The sequence below is a fragment of the Bactrocera dorsalis genome, chromosome 1, assembly GCF_023373825.1.
Source record: "Bactrocera dorsalis isolate Fly_Bdor chromosome 1, ASM2337382v1, whole genome shotgun sequence".
Taxonomy (NCBI): Eukaryota; Metazoa; Arthropoda; class Insecta; order Diptera; family Tephritidae; genus Bactrocera; species Bactrocera dorsalis.
In genome coordinates this window covers 27,999,452-28,025,605 of record NC_064303.1, presented here as the reverse complement: position 1 = coordinate 28,025,605, position 26,154 = coordinate 27,999,452, and the positions used below count along the sequence as shown (strand labels likewise).

Genomic DNA, 26,154 nt, shown 5'->3' with positions numbered 1-26,154 from the left:
TTAACATCAAAAAGATTAAAATACAATGCAATACATACAATACCGTACAGTAATCGAATAGTAGATAATAAACTACAGTGTGTCTGTTATGTAAGTGTACAATTGTCACAATTCTCACATTTGATTCTTTTTCGGTTTTCAATTATTAATATTTGAAAATACATTCTTCTAAATTTAACTAAAAACCATTACAGAGAATAAGGTATGCTTGCTTTTTAATTGTTAAATTATAATTTTCCACATTACATATGTATGTATATTTAAACCTATATCAATTAATTTCGCACTTTACCACAGCAGTATAATATGTAAGTTATAAATTTATTAGCGATATATGTATATATTTTATTTATTAACTAAAATCTAATCATCATATCCACGCGCTTATAGAATTGTCAGATTTTAAGGATATTGCTAAATATGTTTGATATAAATTTTAGAAGGGCACATTTAAGTGATTCATTTTCCTATTGTTGTAATTTGTATATATGTACACATGTGTTTAATTGTTAAATATTCAATTTTTTAATTCTTCATACATACATACATACGTCGATCAGTAAGCATGCGATTATCTCATTTTTTATAGTAAAACCTTTTCAATTAGTATGCTTTTAAGAAAATAACGAACTGAACTGAATAAATTTTAAACAGCTGCAAAGCAGAATATTTTGAGGTTATGTTAGGCCGACATATTCACTATAACTATTTTCCTAGAAATTGTTGTTATATTGTGAACTTGTAAATAACTACTTTTTGGTTGGGTAAACACATCAAACCGTTACTATCTTATAAAAAAAAATTGATCTTCGCTGCAAGCAAAATCAGCAGTAGCTTCGCAAGAAATTGAACTTTTTTATTTATTTCATAGACTACTTTTGCAACTGAAGTAAAAAGAATTATTCTTTACCTCTTATTTGTGCTACGAAGTTAACTGAAAAAATTGCGGTTCCCATTAGCTTTAAGACTCAGATTGACTGATAGAACACAAATTCATGTCAGAAATATCTGCACTCGATTGAGCAACAGGCTCCGAGTGCCAGTGACCAACCAACTTACCGATAACCGATATTTGAAAATGTTTTTTTTTTTTATAAATTTGGATTTTGTTCCGTACGGCATATGAATTCGAAATTCACGTAGTGTTAATCATGTACTAAAATATTGAACAGAATATGGCAGTCTTGCTATTGTGTCTAATAAATTGCTATTAACTGAAGACATTGTTTTGGCACGCACTGTTAACACTTCATTCTTTACGGGATAAACAGTACTTTGTATATAGCAAAAAGTTTATATAGAAAAAAGAGTATTATTTAGCAAAGCACTTTAATGAGAGATTGCTACTTGCAGGTAACCTAACTTCTGCATAGCTTGCCTCTTGTTCTCCATTTCTTAGATAACCAAATATCAAAATTCCCAAAAATATACCAACAATTTGTAAGTGGCCTTGGTCAAAGCATTAAGTCTTCCAGAAACATTGCTTTACCGTGCCCTTGTCGCCCGGGTCTACGTATCTACCTATGTGAGATCTGATTCTCGACTGAGGCCTCAACTGCATTTCCCAGACCGTTATCAAATTTGTTAATTTTTTAGTCGACCAAGCACTGTTGTCTCTGTAGCAAAACTACGGTCTTACGAAACGCTACAACAATATTAACAGTAATTACAGTTGACTAGAGAAAAGAAAGAGGAGACTTGTCATTATAATAAACAATGAAGTTGGATAATTGAAGAGCAAGTTAAGTAATAAATGGAATTAATATCTAGAGAACTTAAGATGTCTTCCCTAAGAAAATTATACAATAGTGGCGCCAATATAACTTGGAACAGTTTCCACATTTCACCAATTACCAAATTTAAAAACTTGCTTTTAAATTTTTTATGAGAAGATAGAAAAATCTTGTTAATACAATAGAGAATTATTCAAGCTGAAAAACAAAGTATTCATTTTATTTCAAGTTTATAGCATTTTCCACTCAATATTTTACTAAATTTGGAATTAAATAAGTCTACACAAAATAGCTGTTATATTGTGAAATTATTATTGAATAGTTACCGTTAGTGATCATCAAGATTGCGAATTTTTTAATTAAAACAAAATTTTCAATTTCTAATTCCGATTTTGTGAAATTTAATTTTCGAAAAGAAAGTTGTGTTTTCCGAAAATTTAGTTTTTGATCTCAAAATAACTAATTTTTAAACCAATTTTTTATAGTGAAAAACAATTAAAAATATGAAATAAATTTTGAATTTTTTGGTTGAAAATTTAGTTTTTAATCCCAAAATCAAAAAAGTTTAAAATTTAGGTTTGAATTTGAATGTTTTTTTAAATTTAATAATAAAAATCGAGCAATGAATATTTTAAATTCCAAGCATCCTGGATTAGAAATTGAAAAAAAAAATTTACAATTCAAAAATTCGAGGAATTGTAAAGATTAAAAAATATTGCATAAAACGTTAATTAAATACTGTTTTTAGTGCAACCCTTGTAATCTCACAAATCAGATACATGACTGTCGCCAACTGTTTTTTGTAAAAAAATACATAGAATATAATCTATGTAAATATTGGGTTTTCAAAAAAGTCTTGCGGTATTTTTATTGAAATTGAAATGAGTTTTTGATGACTCATGCCCAGCTCTTGACCGATGCTACGGCTGCTACTATGCCGGTCTCTTTCGACCAATTCAGCGATTTTATCACAATTTTCGACGACAGGCCTTCCGGAGCGTGGCGCATCTTCGACCACCTCTACACCAGAACAAAAAACGTTGCACAACTTTATTGGGGGCTTGAGATGCATTTTTGCCTTTATCGTAGTAGTACTGTAAAATATGCCGTATTTTCTCTTTATTTTGCTCCATGTTTGCGACGCTATAACTCACGAACGACTTAAAAGAAACGACAATTAATCAAACACGTGTTAGCGCGTGAAATGAGCTTTCCAAAAAGGTATAGCATGACCCGATGCGACGAATAAAACTAGAACTACGCGCTTTCAGCGCCAACTAGCGAAAATACCGCAAGACTTTTTTGACAACCAAGATATGTATGTAAATAAAATAATTTCAACTTTTTTTCGCCTAAAGCATATTTAAAAATAATAGTAATAAATATAAAAAACAAACAAACAAAAAATTTTGGTATTGAAGTCGAAATCTATATTTTTGAAAACAAAGAAGAAACAAAAAATCTAGGTAATCGAAAATTATGTATTTAAATGTTTTTATTATTTGTTGTTTTTGCTCAATTTTCGCACAACATGTCTTACGTATCGCAATATGTACATAAATATTTCCAAATAACTGCTGATAATTTGTACAGATTCAAGCATTTTTTCAATGTTTCTCAATTAAAAACTTAAATACGTAAAATATATATCAATATGTACATATATATGAAAAAAAAATTATTTGCTACAAACTGTAAGCAAAGGCAATTATAATAAAATATTTTAGATCTTTTAAATCAAAATATTAATTTTAAGGTTTACACGTAAAACTCCATATATCTATGTTTGCATATACACATGTTAATTAAAGCAAACATATATGTACATATGTATATGCATATATTATACGTAAGTATATATAAATGTATTTTCGGGTGTCCGTTATTTCCCAAGTTTATTGTTTTTTTTTTTTGTAAACTGCCACTGAAGTTTAAATTTTTGCCCTAATACTAAGGATCCAACGGGAATAATCTATTAATTTTCCGCTCTACTAGAAAGGCCTTAGTGATTTTTTTTATAAAAATATTGCCTTAAAAGTTACGCAGTTAAAGAAGAGCATTCATGAAAGTGATTTATACATTATTTGTTGCTCATGCGACACGGTGTACAGTACATTTCACGCGTAACTTCAACTTTTTTAGTGCAAAAACTGAAACTTCAGGGTCCGTATGTATGAGAAAATAATCAACTAGATAAATATGTTACATATGTTTTTATTGAAATGTATGAATGTATTCATGTAAATGCCTACGACCTACAGTTTTATGTAGTACATACATACATTGGATTCTTACAACATGACATATGTATTTTTTAATGTATTTATTTTATGATGTACGAAAATTTAGTTTAATGTGATTCATTACTTGATCTCATAAACAGAAAAATATAGTTGTATGTATATATTGGTTGTAGCGAAAAGCATAGGCGCATCCACCACAAAGACAACAAACCGCGATATAAAGTGACACTCGGCAATTAAGAAAAAATAAAATACAATACAAACTAAGAGAATACAAATGCGAGCAATATTGCTTGCAGCACGCACATCAATAAGGTACTTAGGCAACAGCAACAATAACGCTAATGTAATATATACCGTTATACATGTCATCATGTATATTTGTCTATACGCAAGTGTGTTTGTTTTCAATTGTGGTTTCTATACGTTTGAGATCTGATTATTTTTCATTAAATTCTTACAAAATAATAACACGTAAGCTTGTATATGTTTACACTAGAACTATACGCGTTAAAAATTCAATACAATCAAAGTGTGAGAAATAATGCTTATGAAAGAAAACTTAAATAAAAACAGTGATATTGGTTGCAAAAACGCCTAATAATCGAAACAGTTCTAACACTGTTTATTTTTAAAAATGTAGATATGACATATGTACATAATTATACACAGTAGCAAACAAATAAAAATTAAATTGTATTGCGTAATTTAAGTAATAGTTGTTGATTTATTAATTTTCACGTTTCTTGAAAGTAATTTGGCATACAACTTTTTCAGTAATTGCTTACAATTTATAATTACTATATGAAGAGCACCACATATGTATGTATGTACATTTAAACATAAAAACAAGAAAAAAACGTTAACTCGGGTAGCACCGATAAAATACCCTTCACAAATATAAAAATGTTCTTCACAAGTTCTGTTAGTTTGTATGGCAGCTATATGCTGAAGTGGTCCGAGCTGAAAATTTTCTCGGATATTGTAGCATTGTTTTAGACAATAATTTATGCCAAGTTTCTTGAAGATATCTTCTGAAATAAAAAACTATCCATACAACAACCTGATTTTGATTGATTAGTTTGTATGACAGCTATAGTCTGATCTAAAAAAAAAAATAAAATATTATACCGTTGCTTTAGCCAATAATCTATGCTAAATTTCGCGAGGATATCTTCTCCAATACAAAATTTTTCCATACAAGAACGCGCTATGCTATATTAGTTCGATATCGACGATTGCAACACACAAATAAACAGCTTCTTGAGGTGTAAAGGACGTACGCCTAATTTCAAATCGATATCTCAAAAACTGAGGGTTTAGTTCGAATATATACAGACGGACAGATGGTTATGGCTAAATGGACTTAGCACGTCACGCTGATTATTTATATACACACTTTATAGAACTCCCTTTTGGGTATTTCCAGCTTCGTGGCAAACTTAATATGCCCTGTTCAGGGTATAAATATATTTTACAACTTGAAAATGTTTAAATTGCTAAATTTGTGAGCTTCCATGGTGACTGTTAAGCTAATTTCTTTTATTTTGTACATAACCAAATATTAATATATTTCTTTTACCAAAAACTTGCTACAATTTTAGACTAAGCACAAAAAGCTAAAACTCAAGTATTTTATCTATGTTTACAAAGTATGCACAGTTAGAACGCTGTTTTTGAAGAATGCCTTTAATACTGTGGTGTCACTTATAAGTAATATAGTGTCGCGGTTGGGTTTTACAAAAGTTAAAAAGTTAATTTTAATAGCTTTGGAAATTATCTTATATTATGACTTAAACTTGTTGTTTGCACAGACCACAACAACACTTTAATTAAATAAATTAGTAATTAAGTAGTTACTGTTCATTTATGTAATATATGTATATGTCATCTACATATGTATGCATTTATATAATACTCGGTAAATTGATTTTTTAACGAGTCCAAGTTGGGGAGTTTGCTACAGCTTAGAATGATATTAAAAAAACGTATAGTTTATACAAATATTAACATATTTGTGTGTTCAAAAAACCATTGCATAGAATTTGATTTGTATTTATTTATTTTTTTATACACTACTACATTCTTTACGCTATCAAATGATGTGTATGCCTTTTGCGATCACTCTTATCTTATTAACTTAAAGCAATCTTCATTTTGTCTTTTCGCGTTTTTGTTTTTAATTAGTTTTTCTTTTTGTTATAATTTTTTGTTTTTATTTATTTTCTCTTTTTATTAAATTTATTGGATTTGCCATTTTTAGTTAAATTTCACTATGTAGTTTTCTGCAAGAATTTGTTTTTTTTTCTTTCTAAACGCTAAAATATAAATATGTGCACAAATAGCGAAAAAAAATGTAATACGTAAATTCTACTAGTCACAAACGTTCGCTTTTTAGTTTTATTTTACTTATTCACATTTTTTATATATGCTGGTTGCTTCTCGTACATCTGCTGCTTGTATTTGTAGTATTCTTTGTATCGCCTTTTACTATTTAAATTGGTTGTATTAACGTTTTTTGGCTAATTTAATAATATTCACATATTACTGTTATTATTTTTATAAATTTATTTTCGCCGACACTCAACAATTTAGGCGCATAAAACGGAAAAAACGTTCACTTTTAATGCATTTTTATGTTTGTTTTATTATTACTTTTCTCTTTTATGTATAGAATTTGCTAATGAAGAACAACTTTTTTAAATGGTAAATGGTATTTTGATATAAAATTTACGTACTTTTGTAACTACTTATGCTTGTTTTACTTCATTTGCTGAATGCTCGTAAGTTATAGGTATTACTATTGTATGCAAGAACAATGTTTACAACACAGGAAAACATTTAAAATACTTGATTTATCTTATTAGTTTAGAAAATAATTTTATATGACGACCACGACCACGACGAAGATGAAGAGTGCAATTTATATATATGTATATGTAACGAGAATCACAATGAAAAATATGCCAAAAATTAACGGCAACGTGCTTTAGAGAAAGTTAATTTGTATGCTTAATTGATTGGCTGACTGAGTGCACTAAGCATGTCTCAGCAAGTGTTTTTTACGAATGTCTGACTCAACGATTAACCACGTTTTCGCGTATTTAGCCGGCTGACTGGATGACTGATGAAATGGCTCTTTTATAGATTTGTTTTTAATTTTTTTTAGGCTTTTTAATGTTTTTTACTTAAATGCACTGTGTCTTAAGCGCCTTCGAAAACTATACACACTAATTAATATTTATACCGCTTGATCTGGTTGCCGTTCCTTAAATTTAAGCGTTTCCTCAAAAATCAATGTTTTTAAGGTTTCTTTTGGAAGATCGTCCAGTTCCATGCTGATGCTGAAAGGCACCTCCGCGACAGGCTAAAAAAAATAATTTTTTTTATGATGAATTTTATTTATAAACTCTAAAAATTTTTACATACCTCATCGCCCGGATCGTAATACTGTTCTAAGTATGGATGGGCCAACGCTTGTTCAACGGGTATTCGATTATGCGGATTAAACGTCAACATTTTGCCCAATAAATCCAAGGCTAGTGGATCCGCATTGGGGAACAGTCGTGACCACGGTACTTTTGGCTTGAAAGTCAGTGATTCCAAATAATTACGAGCCTGTCAAATATTAATACATATATAGATTTTTTTTTTTGTAAATTAAATATATAAAGTAAAATACTGCTGCTACTTACCTTTTCATTTATAATACACTCTAAATCTTCTTTTGAAGGTGATCCTAATACGCCTAAAATATGATTTAATTGATCCAGATAGTGCTTGCCTGGAAATATGGGACGATTGCTAAGCATCTCCGCCAATATGCAGCCAACCGACCATATATCGATCGATTTTGTATAACCTTTTGAGTTAAGCATTATCTCTGGAGCGCGGTACCATCTTGTTGCGACGTATTCTGTCAAGAAGCCAGTATGATCATGATCCGGATCGGCCACACGTGCCAAACCAAAATCGCAAATCTGCGGGTTTGGAGAAAAATTTATTAAGTATATATATACACATATGCAATAATCTTTACAATATAAAATTGCTATGTCGTAATGAATAAATAAAATCGCTTTTGTAAAGACAAATATTTGTATGGCAAAATCGGCTAAATCAATAAATTCGCGGATGATTGTATAATGTAATGAAATCTAATTTGCAGTCAAAATATTATTACTTTTTAATTGTTGCTATATATGACTACTTTAATATTAGCGAACCAGTCCATACGTATATAATGCAGAGTTGTCAATATTTAAACATCTAGTCGCAATTAAACAGCCATAACTCTGAACTACCTAGAAAAAAAGGAAACTTCGGTTGTACACAAGCCATAATCCCCTTAAAAATGAAAAGATTTCCATGCATGGTCTTGAATTTGATCATTTAGTTTGCACGGCAGCTATAAGTATATTGGTCCAATATCGGTAATTCCGATAAATGACCTTTTTTTTTTTGGAAAGAAAAGACTTCTGAATAATAACAAGTCGATATCTCAAAAACTGCATGACTAGTTCAGGTACATACAGACGGACAGACCCAACCAAATGGACTCAGCACACTCTGATCAAGGCAAACTTAAAACACCCTAGTCAGGATATAAAATTTTTATAACTAACTCCAATGCAATATTAAAAGCAATACTTTAAAAATAATAATTTTACTCACTTTAAGATCACAAGTGGTATTCAGCAATAGATTGCTGGGCTTCAAATCACGATGTAATACATTCGCCGAATGAATGTACTTCAAACCTCGCAATATTTGGTAAAGGAAATAACAAATGTGATCATTGCTAAGCCTCTGTAAATATATAAAATAAAATAAGTAGTGATACTTAAAGTAAAATTGTCTTAATACATACCTGAGTTTTAAGTAGTTTGTAAAGATCAGTCTCCATTAAACACTGTACAATATATACATCTCTCATCTGTTCTATGCTATCTACACGCAATATATCTCGAATATCAATTATCTACAAAATAACAACAAAAAACAACCGAGTGATTAGTAATCATTTTACAAATAAAACTTTGTGGTGGTGAGGCATTATGGGTAGAAACAGCAACCTGGGATTGCTTACTCACATTTTCATGTTTAAAGCGGGTTAAAATTTTGATTTCTCTCAACGTGCGCTGACAATAGGTTTGATGCTCGAATGGCGAAATTTTTTTTATAGCAACTTTTATATTTGTTAATGTGTCCAGTGCTGACCTGTGTTGATAAAAAAAACAATTGTAGATGAAATGTTAATAATCAAAGCGAAAATAACAAAATATGCAGATATATGGTGTGACAGTTTGGGCCTGTTGATACCACTTTGTGAGTTTTTTTTTTGCTTTTACATTAGCCACACCCTGTGCCTTCGCAGGGATTTCGGGTATGAGGTTAATGCAGTGAAGAATTATTGAATTATTTGAGCAAATATTAATACTTGTAATACTTACACTACCATACCGTAGGCACCTTCGCCAATATAAGTTAAATCCCTGTAGCGAGGTCCAACTTCAAAAATTTGTGACCGTATGACTTCCGCATTAGGATTCGAGGTGGCGTTCACAGCCGTCGACGCTGCATTACTATTGGCATTGCCAGGGACCGCTGCAGCAGCAGCGTTCTTTGCAGCCGGAACTGCACCATTGTTTCCACCAATTGGACCGGTGGTGGACTGTGTGCTACTTGCCGCCTCTGCCATATACGCGCTTGTTCCGGTGCGATTTATTAAAAAAGCGTAAAATTCACAAAAATTATGCGACGCAGTGCGCTACTATACGTATGTATACGCACAATTATGTGTATTGAAAAAATGTTAAGCGAAATTCGTCACCACCAGTTGGCAGGTTCGGGTTGATTTTCTAACATACTTTTCAAACAGCCATTCATTTTCACCACATGCTTTAGTAACATTCGCAAGCAGTGTTGTATTGACAATATCTGACGTTAAAGATTTTCATGAGATCAAATTCAAATGCAATCATTCTGCATATTAGGATTTTAGCATTTTCTCTATGTAAATATATGTGTATTCTAGCTATCATCATTATAAAATATAAAATGTAAAAATAATTTTAAATTAAGTTTTATCACACTACTGGAATTTAAAAAAAAATGTTTTATCTTCTTTATTTTAAAAATGTTGATCTTTATTAAAAATCGTTATATTAATCTGGATCTAAAAATTTTTTATTCAATAATTTTGGAAAATTAAATCTTCCCATCTTTTTAATGCTTGTTGTAAATTTTTTATATTCTGCAATCCGATATTTGCAATAAAATATTTATTTCATTATTTTTATTAAAAAAGGTTTCATGGGCTTTTACATTCTGCAATCCGATATTTGCGATAAAATAATTATTTCATTATTTTAATAAAAGAAGCTTCTATGGGCTCACCATGTTATATTTATTCTTTACACACGTATATTCGACGTCGTCTATTTAAAAACAAATAGCGTTCACTTGCTTGAAAACAGCTGTTTATTGGCCTTACTCATCAATGACGTGAATTTTCTGTTTTTATTATCTTTAAACCATGATAAGGTAAATAAAACAATTTGAAGTAATGTAAAAAGCGGTATATATTTACATTTACAAGAGGAAAACAAACTTGACGAACGTAGAATATAGTGAAGTGAGTAAATTTATAAAAGTGACATTAGTGAAATTAATTAAATTAATATGTGATTCCCCGCTTTCATATAAATCGTATAATACAGCTCATATCATTTGTTCCACTTTCTAATTGCCCAAACCACTATTTCTTCATTTTTCAACTGATTTCGTTTTCTCCTTTTCATTTTTTATTTGAAAAAATTTATCTCAATTTTAGTTGTACTCCAGTTAACTTATTGAAATTAACTAAAACTAAAAAACAATGGATCAAAAACCTCAGATTTACTCCAAATTTGCCATCCTGACACGTACAACTGAGATGCGAATGCATATTTCTGCTGAAGTGCCCTGTGATCGTCCTTCTGAAGTACAAACATTTACTATGGGGGGTGGAACCCTCATAAAAATGTATCAAACTCAAACGCCAGTAGAAGTTGCAGGCTCCAGAAAATTCAGTACAGTACAAATACTTGACCTGGTGCGTCAGGAACCGATATATGAAAATCTTTATGAATGTCCACAAGAAAATTTGTTAAAAGTGAGTGAAGCGTTATGGCCGTATGTAATTGCCATAAAGGAACCAGAACGGCGATTACAGTTGGTAAAGAAGGTTGAACATTGTAAATGGATAATATACTTGAAAAAGAATGATTTAGTGCGTGTGTCCGGTGCGTCGTTTGGAAAAAAATCGACATTCTACGATTGCATCATACGATACATTGGCAACGTTGCTGAACTTTATCCCGTTGGTTATATCTTCGGTCTGGAGTTGCTGGTATGAAATGTGAATTTGATTGTGTGTGATAATTCACACTCACAAAAGGAATTATATGCTAGTAATAATCTTGATTTCTATTAATGGTACATTTGGGCTATGATTTTATATATCTACCTTAAACTTTTTACTTAATATAAACTAAAACCATTTAAATATAATTTACACGCTTGAATGTAAAAGTATTAGTTTAAGTATAAGTTAGTTTTTAAATTTTATAGGAAGAGATACTATTAAATGCATATTATCATATAAAAATATAATACTTTGTTATAGCACTTAGACAACGGCTTCTCACCACAGTCCGAAGATATTCCTTACTCAATAAAATACATGCAATGTGATCCGACACTATCCATATTCTCAACAGCCGATAATCTATTGCAGCTACCAAGTGAGGTCAAGAAAAAGTTTTCTATGCAAAATATCATCGGAGAGACTCTAACCAAAGTTCGTACTGCTATTGTACCTTCGACTTGTGCGAACGGTGGTGGTGGTGCCGGTAGCAACACAAACTCCTTGCGCAGACAAAAGAAGCCAAAAAAGAAGGTGCCCACTTCACAATTTTATGACATTCCAAGTTCTCCAATTACTGAAGACAATAAATTAGTTCCAAACAGTGGGCTTGATTTCAGCCAACATCACGAAATGGAACGGGACAGTAATAAACCGAAAAATTTGGATGAGTTAGATAACGGTAATCAAATTATATCGTTAGAAAGTGATGAATATAAGCAAAGTATTGAAAATTATGAACGTAGCTTGGAAAGGCAACGTGGTACTACAGCATCAACATCAACTGCAACTGCAGCAGCACCGGTAGGAATATTAAAGCATAGACATCCGCCCGCTGCTGCAGCAAACAGTGTAGATGTTGGTAATAGTAAGGATGCCGCTAGTGGCACTGTGGTACACCCACTAAATCTAATGAGTATGGAAGATCGAGATATAATTGTTATTGATCGTGCCGATATACGTGAGTCTACGAAAAATGAGTCGAACGTTATTGTGGTGGACAAAAATATGCAACAAGATGTTGATTTGGCTGAATTATTGGGTAGCAATTGGCCAATCAATGCTGGAGGCGCAGCTAGTATACTAAATAATAAGCAACCGCCGAAACAACAGCACACAACTGCTAACGCTAACATCGATTCAGTGCAAACAAAGAGTGTACGTAATAAATCACCAAATCCTCTGACACACTTTGGTGGCATTAAGACTCCAGGCAATGTTGCCTTGGACGGTTATATTGCCGGTGAGCCGGCAAGCGAAAGCATCGGAACAAATAGTAAGTATTTAGCATTAAAAAGCCTTCGATTTTTTTTAACAATGCAATAATTGCTGTATACTTTCTTGTTTGTTTAAAGTATAAACACAACAAACAGAAAAAAATATATTTTACTGTCTTCTAATATCTATCTACATATGTATGTATGTGTGAGAAGACAATTGAATTCCTCTTAGGTGCAATAAACTTTCGAAAAATCTTAGAGCTATTAACACTGTTTAAACTGCTTAATACTCCCATAGACGAGTGAATTAATTAAATTTCGAAAACCAATTTTTTTTTTCTTGCTGAATTGAAGTTTATGCACGTAGCCCTTTAACCACAACTATTTGTAGTTTCCATACATAGATATTTGTATACTTATGTACACATATTTAGAAATTGTTTTCAAAAAGCTATTTTTAACACAAACCATGTGGTTAGTGATGTAGTATTATTCTAATGGCAAACAATTTTGTGAATGGTATTTACTCTTTCTTGTTTATTGGATACTCAGAATTGTAATTGTGTAATGATTAATAATATAATAATTTAATTTTATGTTTGTTATTTTAAATATACTTTTGGTTTTTAAATTTTTTTACATACATTTAAAGTTTTCAATTTGAGATAATTCAAAACTATCGTTTTGTTTTTGTTGTATGTCATAGAGAAAATTTGTTTATTTTATAGTTTGTTCGAAATATAACTAAAAATTTCTTTAATAGCTACATATATATTGTATGTATGTACATATTTTATTTTTGGCTATACTTCCTCGTCTCTGACTTGCTTCAAAGTTTTTTTTTGACGGATTTAAACAAATGAGAATTTAAAATAATTGACAAAATGTAACGAAAATTTTCAATAAATAAATAATAAGGACAAAATGATCTAAAAAAAAATTTAATCCGCATAATCCATTCAAGGTTGGGAATTTTTTAATTAAAAATTTTTGAATCAAACAGTAAACATTTAGTTTTTAACCCCGATGGCATGTAAAATTAGAATTTTAATTTATGTATAATCCACAACGTTTGAGTTTAACTTTTAAAGCTTTTCTGTCCGTCCGTCTGTCTGTCTGTCTGTATATACGCGAAGTAGTCCTTCAGTTTTTAAGATATTGATTTGGCACAAATTCTTTTCTCCTAAAGAAGCTGGTCACTTGTCGGAACCGCCGATATCGGACCACTGTAGCATATAGCTGCCATATAAACTGAACTATTGAACAATGTCCTTATTATTGTATTTGAGAAGGGTATTATAGCTTTGGTGCAACCGAAGTTGACCTTTTTTCTTGTTTTTTTAATGTAAATATTATTATATATTTTTTTTACTAATAATAATTTAAAATATAATTTTATTTTAATTTCTTTTTGATTGAAAAAAATGAAAATTTCATTTCTAATTTAAATTTTAATTATTAAATTGAAAATTTAGTTTTTAATCCTAACAGTTATTATAATATTAAATTATTTAAATGTGTAAATTTAGTTATTAATTTAAGTTTCCAATTTTTAATCTCAAAATCGGAATTAAAAACTAGGAAAATATTTTTTGGAGCAACAAAAAAATATTTTTCAAATTAAAAGCCGGAAAGAAAAAGAATAAAATAGGAAAATATTGTCATATATACAAACATGTGTATTTCTAACTGTAGCACTAAATTTAAAAGAAATATAATAAGACAAAAAGTATTTTACTAAAAATAAGCTTTTCTTTTCAAAGTTAACATAAAAGTACGCAAATGCGAATAAATTTAAATTACAGAATAATTATAAATTATAATTTTGCATTTTTCAATCCGGTTGTAATTGGGATTAAAAGTTTCATTTTTAATTTGTGTTTAAAATCTTAATTTGAATTTTTAATTTAAATTTGTAACTTTTAATTCGATTTTTGGCATTCAAATCTTTTTTTTATTATTTTTCAATCTTGTATGATATTTGGCATTAAAAATTAATTTTTCAAACCGTTATTTAGAAATTTAAAAATTAGTTTTGACAAAGTTTGCAAAGTAAAAAATGCAATTCGAATGTTATTTCAACTTTTACATTATTTTTGTTTAATCCGTTAATTATGTTTAAAAATTTGATTTATTTGAGATTTTTGCGACTAAAAAGAAAATTAATTCAAAAGTTCTTTCAGTTTTTAGATCAAGATTTTTAGTCGGTTATTTTGACTTATGTAGAAGTTTAAAAATTCAGTAATTCAAATTTATATGTATGCTACATTGATTATTTAATACATTTTTTTAACCCGTTATTAGGGAGTAGAAATTTAAAATTTGATTTTTTTTACTTAAGATTTTTGTGATTACAAAGTTAAAAAAATATATATATGTATATTTTGGTCTAGAAATTTAAAAATTAATTTTATTTAAGATTTTGGAGATTGCAAAAAAAGTGTGTTCAAATGTTATTTCAATAATTAAATCAAAAATTGTAAATTGGTTTAGAAATTTGTAAGATAATTTTATTTAAATATTCGTGATTACAAAAAAAAAATATACAAATGTTCTTTTAATTATTTTTAATGAATTATTTGCAACCTTGCATTGAATAATATTTATTTAGTTATTTAATAGAATTTTTATTTCGTATAAATACTAGAATTTTTTTTATTTGCTTGTATATATATTGCTTTTATTTTTTAATTTATCTTATTTCATTATTTTATTTCTTAATTTAGTTTATTTAATTATTTATTTTATATTTTAATATTTTTATTTAATTTGTTTTATTTTATAAATTATTTAATTTCCAATTTACTTTAGTTTATTAATTAACTTACTTTACAAACTATTTTATTTTTTAATATTTATTTTATTACTTACATTTTTAATTAATTTCTTTAATGTAAGCATTAAATTTGTTATATATTTCAATTCCATAAAAATACTGGGTTATTCCTGATCATTTTAAATCTCTCAACTCAACCGAATACCTAGCAATAGTTTCGAATCGTTTTTACACGCTGCTCTGACATATTTATATCCATTCTAATACAGAGTGCACAAAATTTGATGGCACCTTTCAGATGTTTGTGTGGTTTGGGTATAAATAGTACGGCTGCTCGTTGACAGTGTTTACATTTTGGTGTTGTTTTTTGTTCCAGTTCACAATTATTATTATTAAATTTATTATTTAATTATGGAAACACAAAGCACCAGTTCGTTAAGTCCCAGTGACACTTCACTTTATAATAATATACCCTTAACTGTATTGGAATTGTTTGCGTCTGGGCCAAGCGTGCCATACAACTGTACACCGAATGCCTCACCAGGTTGTTGATCTATTTCTTTATAAGTTGATTTATTTATAACTTACTGTAAGAGTTTAGAGTATTAAAGTTCAAAAGTTTATTTCCCTTTTTCTACTTCTACTTTTGATTTTGCAGAATATGCTAATGCGCGTGATTCGCCAGTGTATGACAATTTGGTTGATATCGACACACCGGCCGAAGTGGATTTGGTGAAATATACGCCTTTGCAAGATATACCGGATACCGCATTAGGTGTTGGTTCCATGGTGGAGGTGTCAATACCAGAGGCGTCAGAGAATTTGTACGGTGTTATACGTTGGATTGGCACGGCGCAGGGACGTAAACAAATCATGGTTGGTGTGGAGCTGGAAGAGGATCAGGACGATCGTACATTGCCGACCACAAATGGCACTTACAAAGGCGTGCGGTATGTGCGCATAAAATAAATTTGAATGCAATAAAATATTTACAATTTTCTATACGCAAAACTTCACAGTTATTTCAAATGCCATGATGGTCGCGCACTTTTTGTCACTTCTGATCGTTGTTGCACGGATCGACGCTTCATTGAGTTGGATGGCAAGGCTGCTGCAAATATACCGACCGATTCGAAAATGTTTGGACAAGTGGAGTGTCCGTCGGTGCCCGGCGCTGTTGCACCGTTAAGTGAGTTTAAGAATACGTCCAGTTATAAAAAAAACTCAGTATATGTATAAAATATCTTTCAGAAATCAAAAGTCTGGAGGAGCTAGAGGAAAATTGTGGCAAATTTAAAGGTATACAAGGACATCATAATTCCTGTTATTTGGATGCAACATTATTTGCTATGTTCACTTTCACACCGGTTTTCGATTCGTTGCTTTTCCGACCGCCAGAAGCTGATGTAAATATTGAAATTGCTCAACACCGTTATGCTTATAACAATTATTGTTTACTCCCTTTAGGATATTCCCAACTATATGGAGGTACAAAAGGTATTGCGCGAAGAGATCGTTAATCCGCTGCGAAAAAATGTGTTCGTGCGCGCCGATCGTGTCATGAAATTACGTCAGCTGTTAGACAAGCTTAGCTCCGTTAGTGGTCTGACTAGTGAAGAGAAAGATCCAGAGGAATTTCTTAATAGTTTGTTGGCGCAAATAATGCGTGCAGAACCCTTTTTGAAGGTACCCACTAGCAATAAATTTTATTTATGTTTATGGAAATATCAAAAAATTCCTTTATTTTTTTAGCTGAGTTCGGGTCAGGATGCCTACTTCTATCAGCTGTTCGTGGAAAAGGATGAACGTTTGTGTTTCCCCACAGTACAACAACTATTCGAACAGAGTTTTCATTCATCCGATATCAAATTGAAGGAAGTGCCTTCATGTTTGATTATACAAATGCCGCGATTCGGTAAAAATTTCAAAATGTATCCGCGGATTCTGCCCTCACAGCTGCTGGATGTCACCGATATCATTGAGGACTGTACGTATGAGTATATCTGGCATTTATAGCATTTATATAATAGATTTTTAGACACAAAAAAATAGATGTCTATATATAAATGATCAGCATGCCAAGCTGAGTCGATTTTGCAATGTTCGAAGGTCTGTCTGTATACGCGAATTAGTCTCTGAGTTTGTGTGATATCATTCTAAAATTTTCCACACGTTCTTTTCACGCCATGAAGTTGCTTAATTGTTGGAACCGCCGATATTGGACCACTACAGCATGTAGCTGTCAGATAAACTGAACGATCAAAGTCAAGTTCTTCAATGAAAAACTTTTTCACTTCACAAGTAATCTTCTCGAAATTTGGCATGGATTATTGTTCAAAGATATTGTCAAAGACAAATTGTTCGGATCAGACCACTTTAGCATATAGCGGGCCTGAAAACTGACCGCTCAAAGTCTAGATCTTAAATGAAACACTTTCTTATTTGTGAAACGTATCAGAATCTGCAGCCGAAGTTTAAGTTTTTCCTTGTTGTTATCACCACGCTAATTGTAATTGTTGCTCTCTTCCGATAGCTCCCCGCCAATGCTCCGTATGTGGCAAGTTAGCCGAGTACGAGTGCCGCGATTGCTATGGTGTTTTGCAAGGTGGCGTTGGCCTGGAAAGCACAGCATTTTGCCTCAAATGCTGTGATACCGTACATATGCATGCACGCAGGTACATATTTCACAATTTTGCTCAAACATACATAATTTTCAGTCTATTTTATTGCACTATTATTTTCTCTTTATTTTTAGAACAAATCATACTCCAAAGAAATTGTCTGTGCCGCAAGATTTTCGTATAATGGCCGATCACATGAATGTGCCGCGTTTGTATATGGAATTATTTGCTGTTGTGTGCATAGAAACTTCACATTATGTCGCTTTCGTAAAGGCCGGTTCGGGTCCAGATGCGCCTTGGTGTTTTTTCGATTCCATGGCTGATCGTAAAGGTAACTGTAATATATTTAAAATTGAAGTATGTGGGCTTAATAATATAATATAAATTGCAGGCGAGAAAAATGGCTACAATATACCGGAAATGATCACCGTTCCCGACTTGCCGCTGTGGCTGTCGGAGGAGGGCGCCCGCGTTGTTAATGAGACATCGACAAATGACAAAATGTTGCCGGAACATGCGAAACGACTCTTCTGTGATGCCTACATGTGCATGTATCAGAGCACAGATGTCATGATGTATCGCTAATGAGGAGAGCGTAATCAGACATACAGCTTTAAAAGTACATACTTAACTAAATTTTAGTTTTATTTCTTTACATAAGTATACTTGATATACCTACATAAGCGTATATATCATATTAATAATGTATTGTTTTGCATGAAATGACACCAACAACAAAAATTTATATTTAACAATATTCATACATACAAGTTAAATTAATAAAATGAAATAAATATATATTTTATAGGTTCTCCGAACTTTCCTTCTGGGTGTTAAAAACTTCGTACTAAATTTTGTTGTTGTAAGGACTAGATAGGTTGTCATCGACACCATCCAACGGTAGGCCAAGGAAACGCTGCTGTTTTGATGGGGTCGGACAAAAGGGAGAAGCGTGTCAGATGTGTACGGTTAGCAGAGCATGCAAAGAGGTGACTAGTGTCATGCGGGTACTCACTACATGCTAGACATATGTATATTTGATATGTCAGGGCCTATTCTGGATAATTAGGAGGTTAACCTGCTACATTATCCAGAACGAAGCTGTGCAAGGGTCACTCTTGTTTCTCACGGCAACCGAAGCTCTTCGTCTGCAATGGGCAGTGGTTTGACTCCAACTGCGCCATTCACTGATAGGAAGTCGGTGAAGGTGTTAATGGTTTCACTTTGAATGACGGTTAGTGGTTGTCGGAAGTTAGATTGACAGATAGATAAATATTTGAGGAATGCACCGCGGCCATAGGTCTATTGTGCCCTCTCCTAACTCACAGGGACTCACTTAGCCCCAGCCTATTGATAAAGTCCAATATCCTGCTGGGTGTTAGTGAGACGATGTGATCCCTAACCGGAAACATGGATCCAAAGGCCTTCAACCTGCGGCTACAGACTGCTATGCAGTCGATTAGCAGGTGCTCCGGGGTTTCAAGCTCCTTGTCGCAAAACCGGCAGTTGGCGCAAGAAGATAGGCCTATGTTAAATAAATGCCTATTTAACTTGCAGTGGCCGGTGTAGAATGCGACCAATAGCCTGAGTTTATCCCTAGGGAAGTTGATTATCGACTTAAACTGTTGTGGTTGTACCCCCCAATTAGCAACTTGGCATGTCGCATACCTTGCGCTCGTTGCCAATGCCTTTCTCTGCCCACTCTTTCTTCCTTACGGAGCAGCTCTTTTAAGGTATGGGGACCCAAACCGGTGAATGGTTCGGGCCCTATCATATTGGAGGAGGCTGCGGAGCGGGCGAGCCCATCAGCCAGTTCATTGCCGGCTATACCTCTATGACCAGGCACCCAGATTAGATGCACCTGGTTCCGTTCAGCTAGGCTATTTAGCCGTTCTCTACACGCCTGCATTAGTAGCGATTTGATCTCATAAGAGGAAAAAGATGACAAACCCTGTCAAGCAACAAGAAAACAAGTTAAAGGATGGGCATTTGCTTCGCTGGAGAAGAAATGGATCGAAGCTCAAGGAGAATGTTGGAGGGAGAGTCTTCTATTGGGAGCTCGACCTGAGCAAGCGTTGTTTAGCAACCATTAATTGTGGTGTTGCGAAAGCCTTCTGACCCAGAGTGGAACGTAAAATGTCCTTTAAACTGCTAAGTTTTAGCAGAAACAGAGAAATCTCAAATCTCTTTTTGATATTTTTTCAAGCTACGAGATCTTTAAAATTACAAACAGAAGGAGCACAGCCATTCTGGTAAAGATAAATATTGTATTTATTGATATTGATTTAAATATCTCTTCTGATGACCTGACTGCAGTATCCGTAAATGATGGGAAGCATGCAACCTGTTACATGACTTATGATGGCTAAACACCACGTGTATAAATCCGAAGGTTGAGAGATACGGAGATAAAATATTGGTGATAGACGAAGATGCCAGAATGGAATAGCGGTAAGTAGCAAGTAAGTTTTTATTAATCATTATCATGATAAGTAATCTAGCTATAGCGTACAGTGGAGAGGAACCAACATATATTGGCCTAACATCGAAGAACGTTCTCGATGTAAAACTGTATACTAGCAAAGTAATCACACTCACCAACATTCTCAAAAAAGTGAATTACATCGCTCAGCTCGAGGCCACCTTGGTGAAAGATAGAGCTCGAATCACTTAGGCGTAGTATTAAGGAACTCTTCAATTGGCCAATGGTCGATAAAGAGTCCTGCTAGAGGGAATATAAAACGTAAAAATTAAATTCGCAAAGTCAAGAGGGAGTCGTGGAAGAGCTTCAGTGGGAAGTTAGTAAACACAATCAAGGTGGCTAGGCTAAGGAACTTACTATTGAAGCATCCGACTAAATAGTTTTAGGCTACTACATAGAAATGTGGAAAATGCACTGATCGCAGTGAAGAATCGCTGGTTGACCTGGTAAAACCGCATTTCGAGGATTATTGAGAGAACAATTTTATAAGGACGTCTTGGAATCGACAAATTACGGCTTTTAGAAAGACTAGCCTGAACGGCAGCAATATTTTCATTACTTCGAGCGGTTCTTTGTCTTATTGGCAATTGAACATTATGTATAACGATACTTAATAATATAATAATTATTAATGTACGACTTTATACAAACGAATACAGCATAAGCTACATTTATTATCCAAAAATTTTAAATATTAAAATACGTTAAGAAATAAACTCCCACACAGGCATACACAAATCAAAGAACAATCGTCGCTTAAAATAATGTTACTCATACGCACTGTACACCCCCGCAACAACAACAATAAACGCGACACAATGCAAAGCAGAAATGTAAACAACCATCTCATCTATACAAATAAACACAAAAGAGCGTATTGCTGCATTCTCAACGGAGAGCCACTTAACGGTAAGTGGGGAGTTTCCCTACTCGATTGATTGTAGCAACATGTAACTGGTTAGCTGGTTGTTTGCTGATGGCTGCTGCTTGAAGGACACAACAGTTTAGCGCCACATAGTCTATGGGCGCCAGTTACGGTACTGGTAATGAGCAACTCCATCAGATGAGAAGCAAAGCGCAAGAGAGTGAGAGTAATTTAGTGCGTATGAGTAACAATCATTGAAATTTAATGCCAAAAACACATGTTTAAAAGCTTGCTGTAACAGAGAGAGGCTGCGAGTAAAGCAAGTGTAAGGTGAGAGCAATTGACTTTTGAAATTTGATGTGCATAGGCCATGTTTGGGGGAAGTACAAATGGTTTGTGACAAAGAAAAGCTATTCTGAAAATAACCACTTAGCTCACACTGTTCATGGTATTAATATTTGTGGGTATGATATTACTGTTAGAAGGCCTCTTTGTTTAAATCCCGCATTGAAGGGCTATTGAATCTCATAAGAAGATTTCTTGCCGGTTTGATTAACAGAGATAACGTTTTTTTGGTAACAGCTTAAAGCGATTGGAACTAATTATAATGGTCGTTGTACATATGTATTAAGTTTTCAAAAGATTTGGATTCACAGTTCCGAAGTTTTTTTTGTATACAAAGGGGGATTTTTTGGACAAGAGGTTTTCAAGCAGAAATAAATCGCATTTAATTTAATGTCATTGCCAATAATTTAGCTTTATTATAAATATAAAGATTTGATACAATACTATGTCTTAAAAATATTTTCGAGCAATTTTCGAATCCTTTTTATAGCGATATATATATACAGCAACAACTCGGCGAAAATTTCCTTCCTTCAGTCGTATCGGGCTTATCTGCGTAGAAAAGGGATTTAACATTATCCTACAAAAAATAGTTCAGTGGTGTTAAATAGCAATCTTTGAGGCCACCGCGACGCGAGATTATGTATTCACTAAAAGTTTAATTCAATAAGTTGATTGATTCCTTGGCGGCGTGGCATGTAGTGCGCACGTCGGTGCGTACTGTACGACGTCTCTGAGGAGGCGAATCATTCACTAGAGTAAATATAGTGCCGAACGAATCCATGTTTGCTCTGGGTGATTATGAACCCAACAGACTTAGTAATTCGAACCATTAGGGTCTGTTTATTAAGAAATTCCAAAAATAAGTGACTAAAAATTAAGTAAAGGAAAACTCTGAAAAAAGCATTACATCATTGAAAACTACATGTCAAAAAAATAACACATGTTTGGACCAGAAAGATCATGAAGTTTATTAGTATTCGTGTCAGTCCAACATGATCTAGTTCAACTTCCATTTGCTAAAAAGAATCCAAAATTTGATCATATGTTTTTCACAATAATGTTTACTACGGTTTAGTAGATGCCTCAACTAAGCTCATGAACCTTCCAATAACTCTTCAAAGCAATGTTGAAATGAAAGGACTAACTTAGCATATCTGAGACGAACGTTTAAAGACCATAGGAAAGAAATTAGTACACAAAACATGTTGAATGTTTTTTCTCTACTAACGGAGAACCATTCCTCCGTTCCCACGACGTATTTAATCAACCGGAATTAATCAGCTTAGAATAAAGGGAACAAACTCAGAAAATAAAACTTTAGGAAAGAAGTTTATAAAACACGAAGAACATTTCAAACCCAGGTGATTCGACCTTGCACCGCGACATATATGTATATACATATATTGTACATATAAAGGCTGATACATTTCGAGGGTACCTACTTTTTTAAAGAAAAAACATAAAAACTTCAAATATAATGTGGACTGTTTATTATCATTCGAAAGAACATTTTTGGCATTTATTTTTTTAAGATTATCTCTTTCAAATTTTGGTCGCGGCTACGTCTCAGGTTGGTCCATTCGTTGAGTCCAATTTCGACTGGCAGCTTTTGAATCTCTTCAGGACGCGTCAATTTTGCATATTTACATATCCCTTGAGCCAGAAACGGGCATCTGAACAAAATTTGGCTCGAAAATATAGCAGCTTCTTGAAGCTTTTCAAGCGCTCATAGAGTGTAGTGCCGAGCGGCTTCAGTTCTTGCACAAGCAAATACGGTTTCAGTTTACGATCTCGACGTAAAATGCGCCAAGTCGTTCGTTGTTCACGCGTATGTCTTTCCAGGATGAAATGCTAAACAATACTGAACAAAAATAACATGACCGCTTGACAAGACTCATATGAATTGTGTATCTATATTCTATGTTCTGTCTATGAACGCCTCTATTGAACATCTCAGGCGTTCATCGTCTTCGGCTCTTATGGAGTTTAGCAAAACACTTGCGAGTGATTGCATCGCCTGGTGCAGATCTCGGACAGCCTTGTTCAAGCTGCTTTTTAGATTCACTACACACGTGAATTTTTAAATCCATTTTTTTCCAAAATGCCAGAGCTAATGGCACTTAAATTGCTCGCGAACCAATTGTCTAAAAATTTGTATATAGGTTGTTTGAAGATAAGATCTAATTACATATCATCATCTGCTATTTGAAGTCCTGATTCCATCAATTTTGTTTTCAAAAAAGAAAGCTTAATTTGACGATAGTTAGAGGAATTTTTAGTAATAATTTATCTTATTTTATGTGCACCAATTGTACAATATATACAAATATATATGTACGTTCATACAAATATACACAGTCGTCTTCACAAGTTTGCCACCTGGTGGTTTTTGTCAAAATTAAGGGCAACATACTCTCAAAATTAAGTATATATGTATGTATGGAAGCAGGTATATGGGCGCTCTCGAAATTTGGCATACCCTTACGCAGTGGTTTCTACCTAAGTGCTGTGCTTCAGCAACTTCGCATCCTTTATTCCATTTGTGTTGAGCATTTAGTGTTGATAACGATGTTTTAATGTTCGTGAGAATAAAAATTGCTCACTTTTTCATATTCTTCCGCATTTTGTGCTCACACCGTTACTTTTTTTAAGTTTACTTGTGATATGCTTTGCGCGCACATGGTCCAGAGTCAATGCAGTTAATAGTAGCACAATTACAATTGCTTTCACCACCCACATGTTAGCTGTAGCATAACAACAACATAACTTGTCCAACAGCTGAAATTCTGCCGACATAAAGTTTAGGAGCGAAAAACTGAAGACTAAAGTATTTACAGAGAAAAGTGAGTGCTGCTTGCTCTCTGAGTAAAATTTTTTTTTGCAATAATTTTCACCTTGCTTCTCTGATCTGCCTTCCATGGCGTTCACTCTGCTTGAAGAATTGGCAATTTTACACCGAACAGTGGGCAATTCATGAAATACATTTTATATAAATAAATGTTGCTCGCAGTAAGGGCTCTTATTATAGATTTATATATATACATACATATATATATATATATTTTTTTTTTATATTTAAATTAAATATTTACTAAGTTGAAATATTTAAATTTTTAGAAGATTAACAAAGCACAGTTGAGGGAGAGTATGGTGTGACACTTAAGAGCTTTAAAAATTGAAAATATATTTTTGAAGAGTTTCCACTTGGTCAGTTTTTTATTCAGATTTCTCAACTAAATTAATAAAATTTCAAATATCCCTTCTCCTTTAGAATGCTGACTATCCACTCCAAAAGCAGACCGGCAATATTAGCTTCAGGTTAGTGAAGGGATATCTAGACACCTTATCTTAGGCATCGAGTTACTTCATGATAACACTGATTTGTGTGCCTGGTCATAGCAGAACTCAGTTGTAAGATCTTTCAAGGGGCCAAGATACATGTTAAGAGGTCTAAGGAGCTGTTCGCCCTAAGCACAGTTCACCTTTCAATAGATGAAGGAGTTCTAATTGGGTACTCTCAGATCGGGATTTATGCGATAAGATTGAAAATTTTACCGGATGAGTGTTGCATAAGCTCGGGCTCGGCATAAGCTCGGGTGATCCAAGTAGAGCTACTTTTTCAATACGCTCTTTTTGACAGATCACGTGTGAGTCGTGTTAAACTATCATGTTATTTTTGTTCACCATTATTTGGCATTTCATCATGGAAAGACTTACGACTGAACAATGTTTATAAATCGTTAGACTTTATTACGAAAGTTCACGTTCTGTAAAGAATGTTCTGCGCGTGCTTCGTTCAGCTTATGGTCAAGATAATCGGGCTATTGAACATACTATTGGCAACACCATCACCCATCTTGAGACCGAACATTCATTACTGAATAATATTCGACCGAATAGACCACGTCCAGTATGCAGTGAAGAAAATATAGCAGCCGTAGCTAAGACTGTACATGAAGACCAATGATAGTCGATTTCGCGCCGTTTGCAGCGACTCGGGCGACATATGTAACGACTTGGTGCATTTTACGTCCAAATCTTAAATTGAAAATATAAAAAAGACAACTTGAACAAGAACTGAAGCCGCTCGACCTTCACAAGCAACATCGCTTCGTTCTATTGGCTCTTGAAAAGTTCCAAGAAGATCCGACGTTTTCGAGTCAAATGTTATTCCGCAATGAGGGCCAATTCTGTCTCAACAGGTGTGTAAAAAAAACAAAATTGCCGCATTTGGGGCAAAGAGTAACCAGAAGAGATTCAAGAGCTGCCATTTTTTTCAGAAAAAATAACGGATTTGTGGACCATGATGCCGGTAAGAACATAACCGTCAAAGGCGGTCGTTATAGCGTCATGATGACCGACTTTTTGACACGTGAAATTGAAGCTCGGGATCTCGGTGACATTTGGTTCAAACAAGACAGCGGCGCCCACAAATCAATGGATTTATGAAGAGTACAC

General features: G+C 33.1%; 2 protein-coding genes across 5 annotated transcripts; one reads left to right on the top strand and one right to left on the bottom strand.

Annotated features, from left to right (window-relative positions):
- Positions 1-3,206: 3,206 nt before the first annotated feature.
- On the bottom strand, positions 3,207-9,838 carry LOC105223761 (mitogen-activated protein kinase ERK-A). The gene is made up of 7 exons (XM_011201588.4): positions 9,430-9,838; positions 9,070-9,196; positions 8,847-8,957; positions 8,651-8,785; positions 7,672-7,956; positions 7,406-7,594; positions 3,207-7,343 (listed from the first exon to the last, which is right to left on the bottom strand). Exons 1-7 carry the CDS (start codon positions 9,675-9,677, stop codon positions 7,218-7,220), a joined length of 1,221 nt encoding a protein of 406 aa, XP_011199890.2. The 5' UTR covers positions 9,678-9,838; the 3' UTR covers positions 3,207-7,217.
- A 596-nt stretch (positions 9,839-10,434) lies between these two features.
- On the top strand, positions 10,435-18,806 carry LOC105223760 (ubiquitin carboxyl-terminal hydrolase CYLD). 4 transcript variants are annotated; one of them, XM_011201580.4, is made up of 11 exons: positions 10,435-10,613; positions 10,812-11,369; positions 11,646-12,660; positions 16,039-16,330; positions 16,400-16,569; positions 16,632-16,786; positions 16,848-17,066; positions 17,133-17,367; positions 17,914-18,055; positions 18,136-18,332; positions 18,393-18,806. In XM_011201580.4, the coding sequence occupies exons 2-11, from the start codon at positions 10,857-10,859 to the stop codon at positions 18,584-18,586; spliced, it is 3,132 nt and encodes a 1,043-aa protein (XP_011199882.2). In that variant the 5' UTR covers positions 10,435-10,613; positions 10,812-10,856; the 3' UTR covers positions 18,587-18,806. The 4 variants fall into 4 exon arrangements, with proteins under 4 accessions (XP_011199882.2, XP_011199885.2, XP_029405092.2 ...); XM_029549232.2 differs by having other exon boundaries at positions 10,502-10,522; XM_011201583.4 differs by lacking the exon at positions 10,812-11,369 and having other exon boundaries at positions 10,437-10,613.
- Positions 18,807-26,154: the final 7,348 nt, after the last annotated feature.

What these genes read in the sequence shown, in the direction of transcription:
- LOC105223760 (XM_011201580.4), top strand. Translation starts at nt 10,857, where the DNA reads ATGGATCAAAAACCTCAGATTTACTCCAAATTTGCCATCCTGACACGT. An exon ending in TCTTCGGTCTGGAGTTGCTG is followed by an intron (nt 11,370 to 11,645) that starts GTATGAAATGTG and finishes ACTTTGTTATAG; the next exon opens with CACTTAGACAACGGCTTCTC. An exon ending in GTGCAGAACCCTTTTTGAAG is followed by an intron (nt 17,067 to 17,132) that starts GTACCCACTAGC and finishes TTATTTTTTTAG; the next exon opens with CTGAGTTCGGGTCAGGATGC.
- LOC105223761 (XM_011201588.4), bottom strand. Translation starts at nt 9,677, where the DNA reads ATGGCAGAGGCGGCAAGTAGCACACAGTCCACCACCGGTCCAATTGGT. An exon ending in ACAAACTACTTAAAACTCAG is followed by an intron (nt 8,786 to 8,846) that starts GTATGTATTAAG and finishes ATATATTTACAG; the next exon opens with AGGCTTAGCAATGATCACAT. An exon ending in AGTGTATTATAAATGAAAAG is followed by an intron (nt 7,595 to 7,671) that starts GTAAGTAGCAGC and finishes AATATTTGACAG; the next exon opens with GCTCGTAATTATTTGGAATC.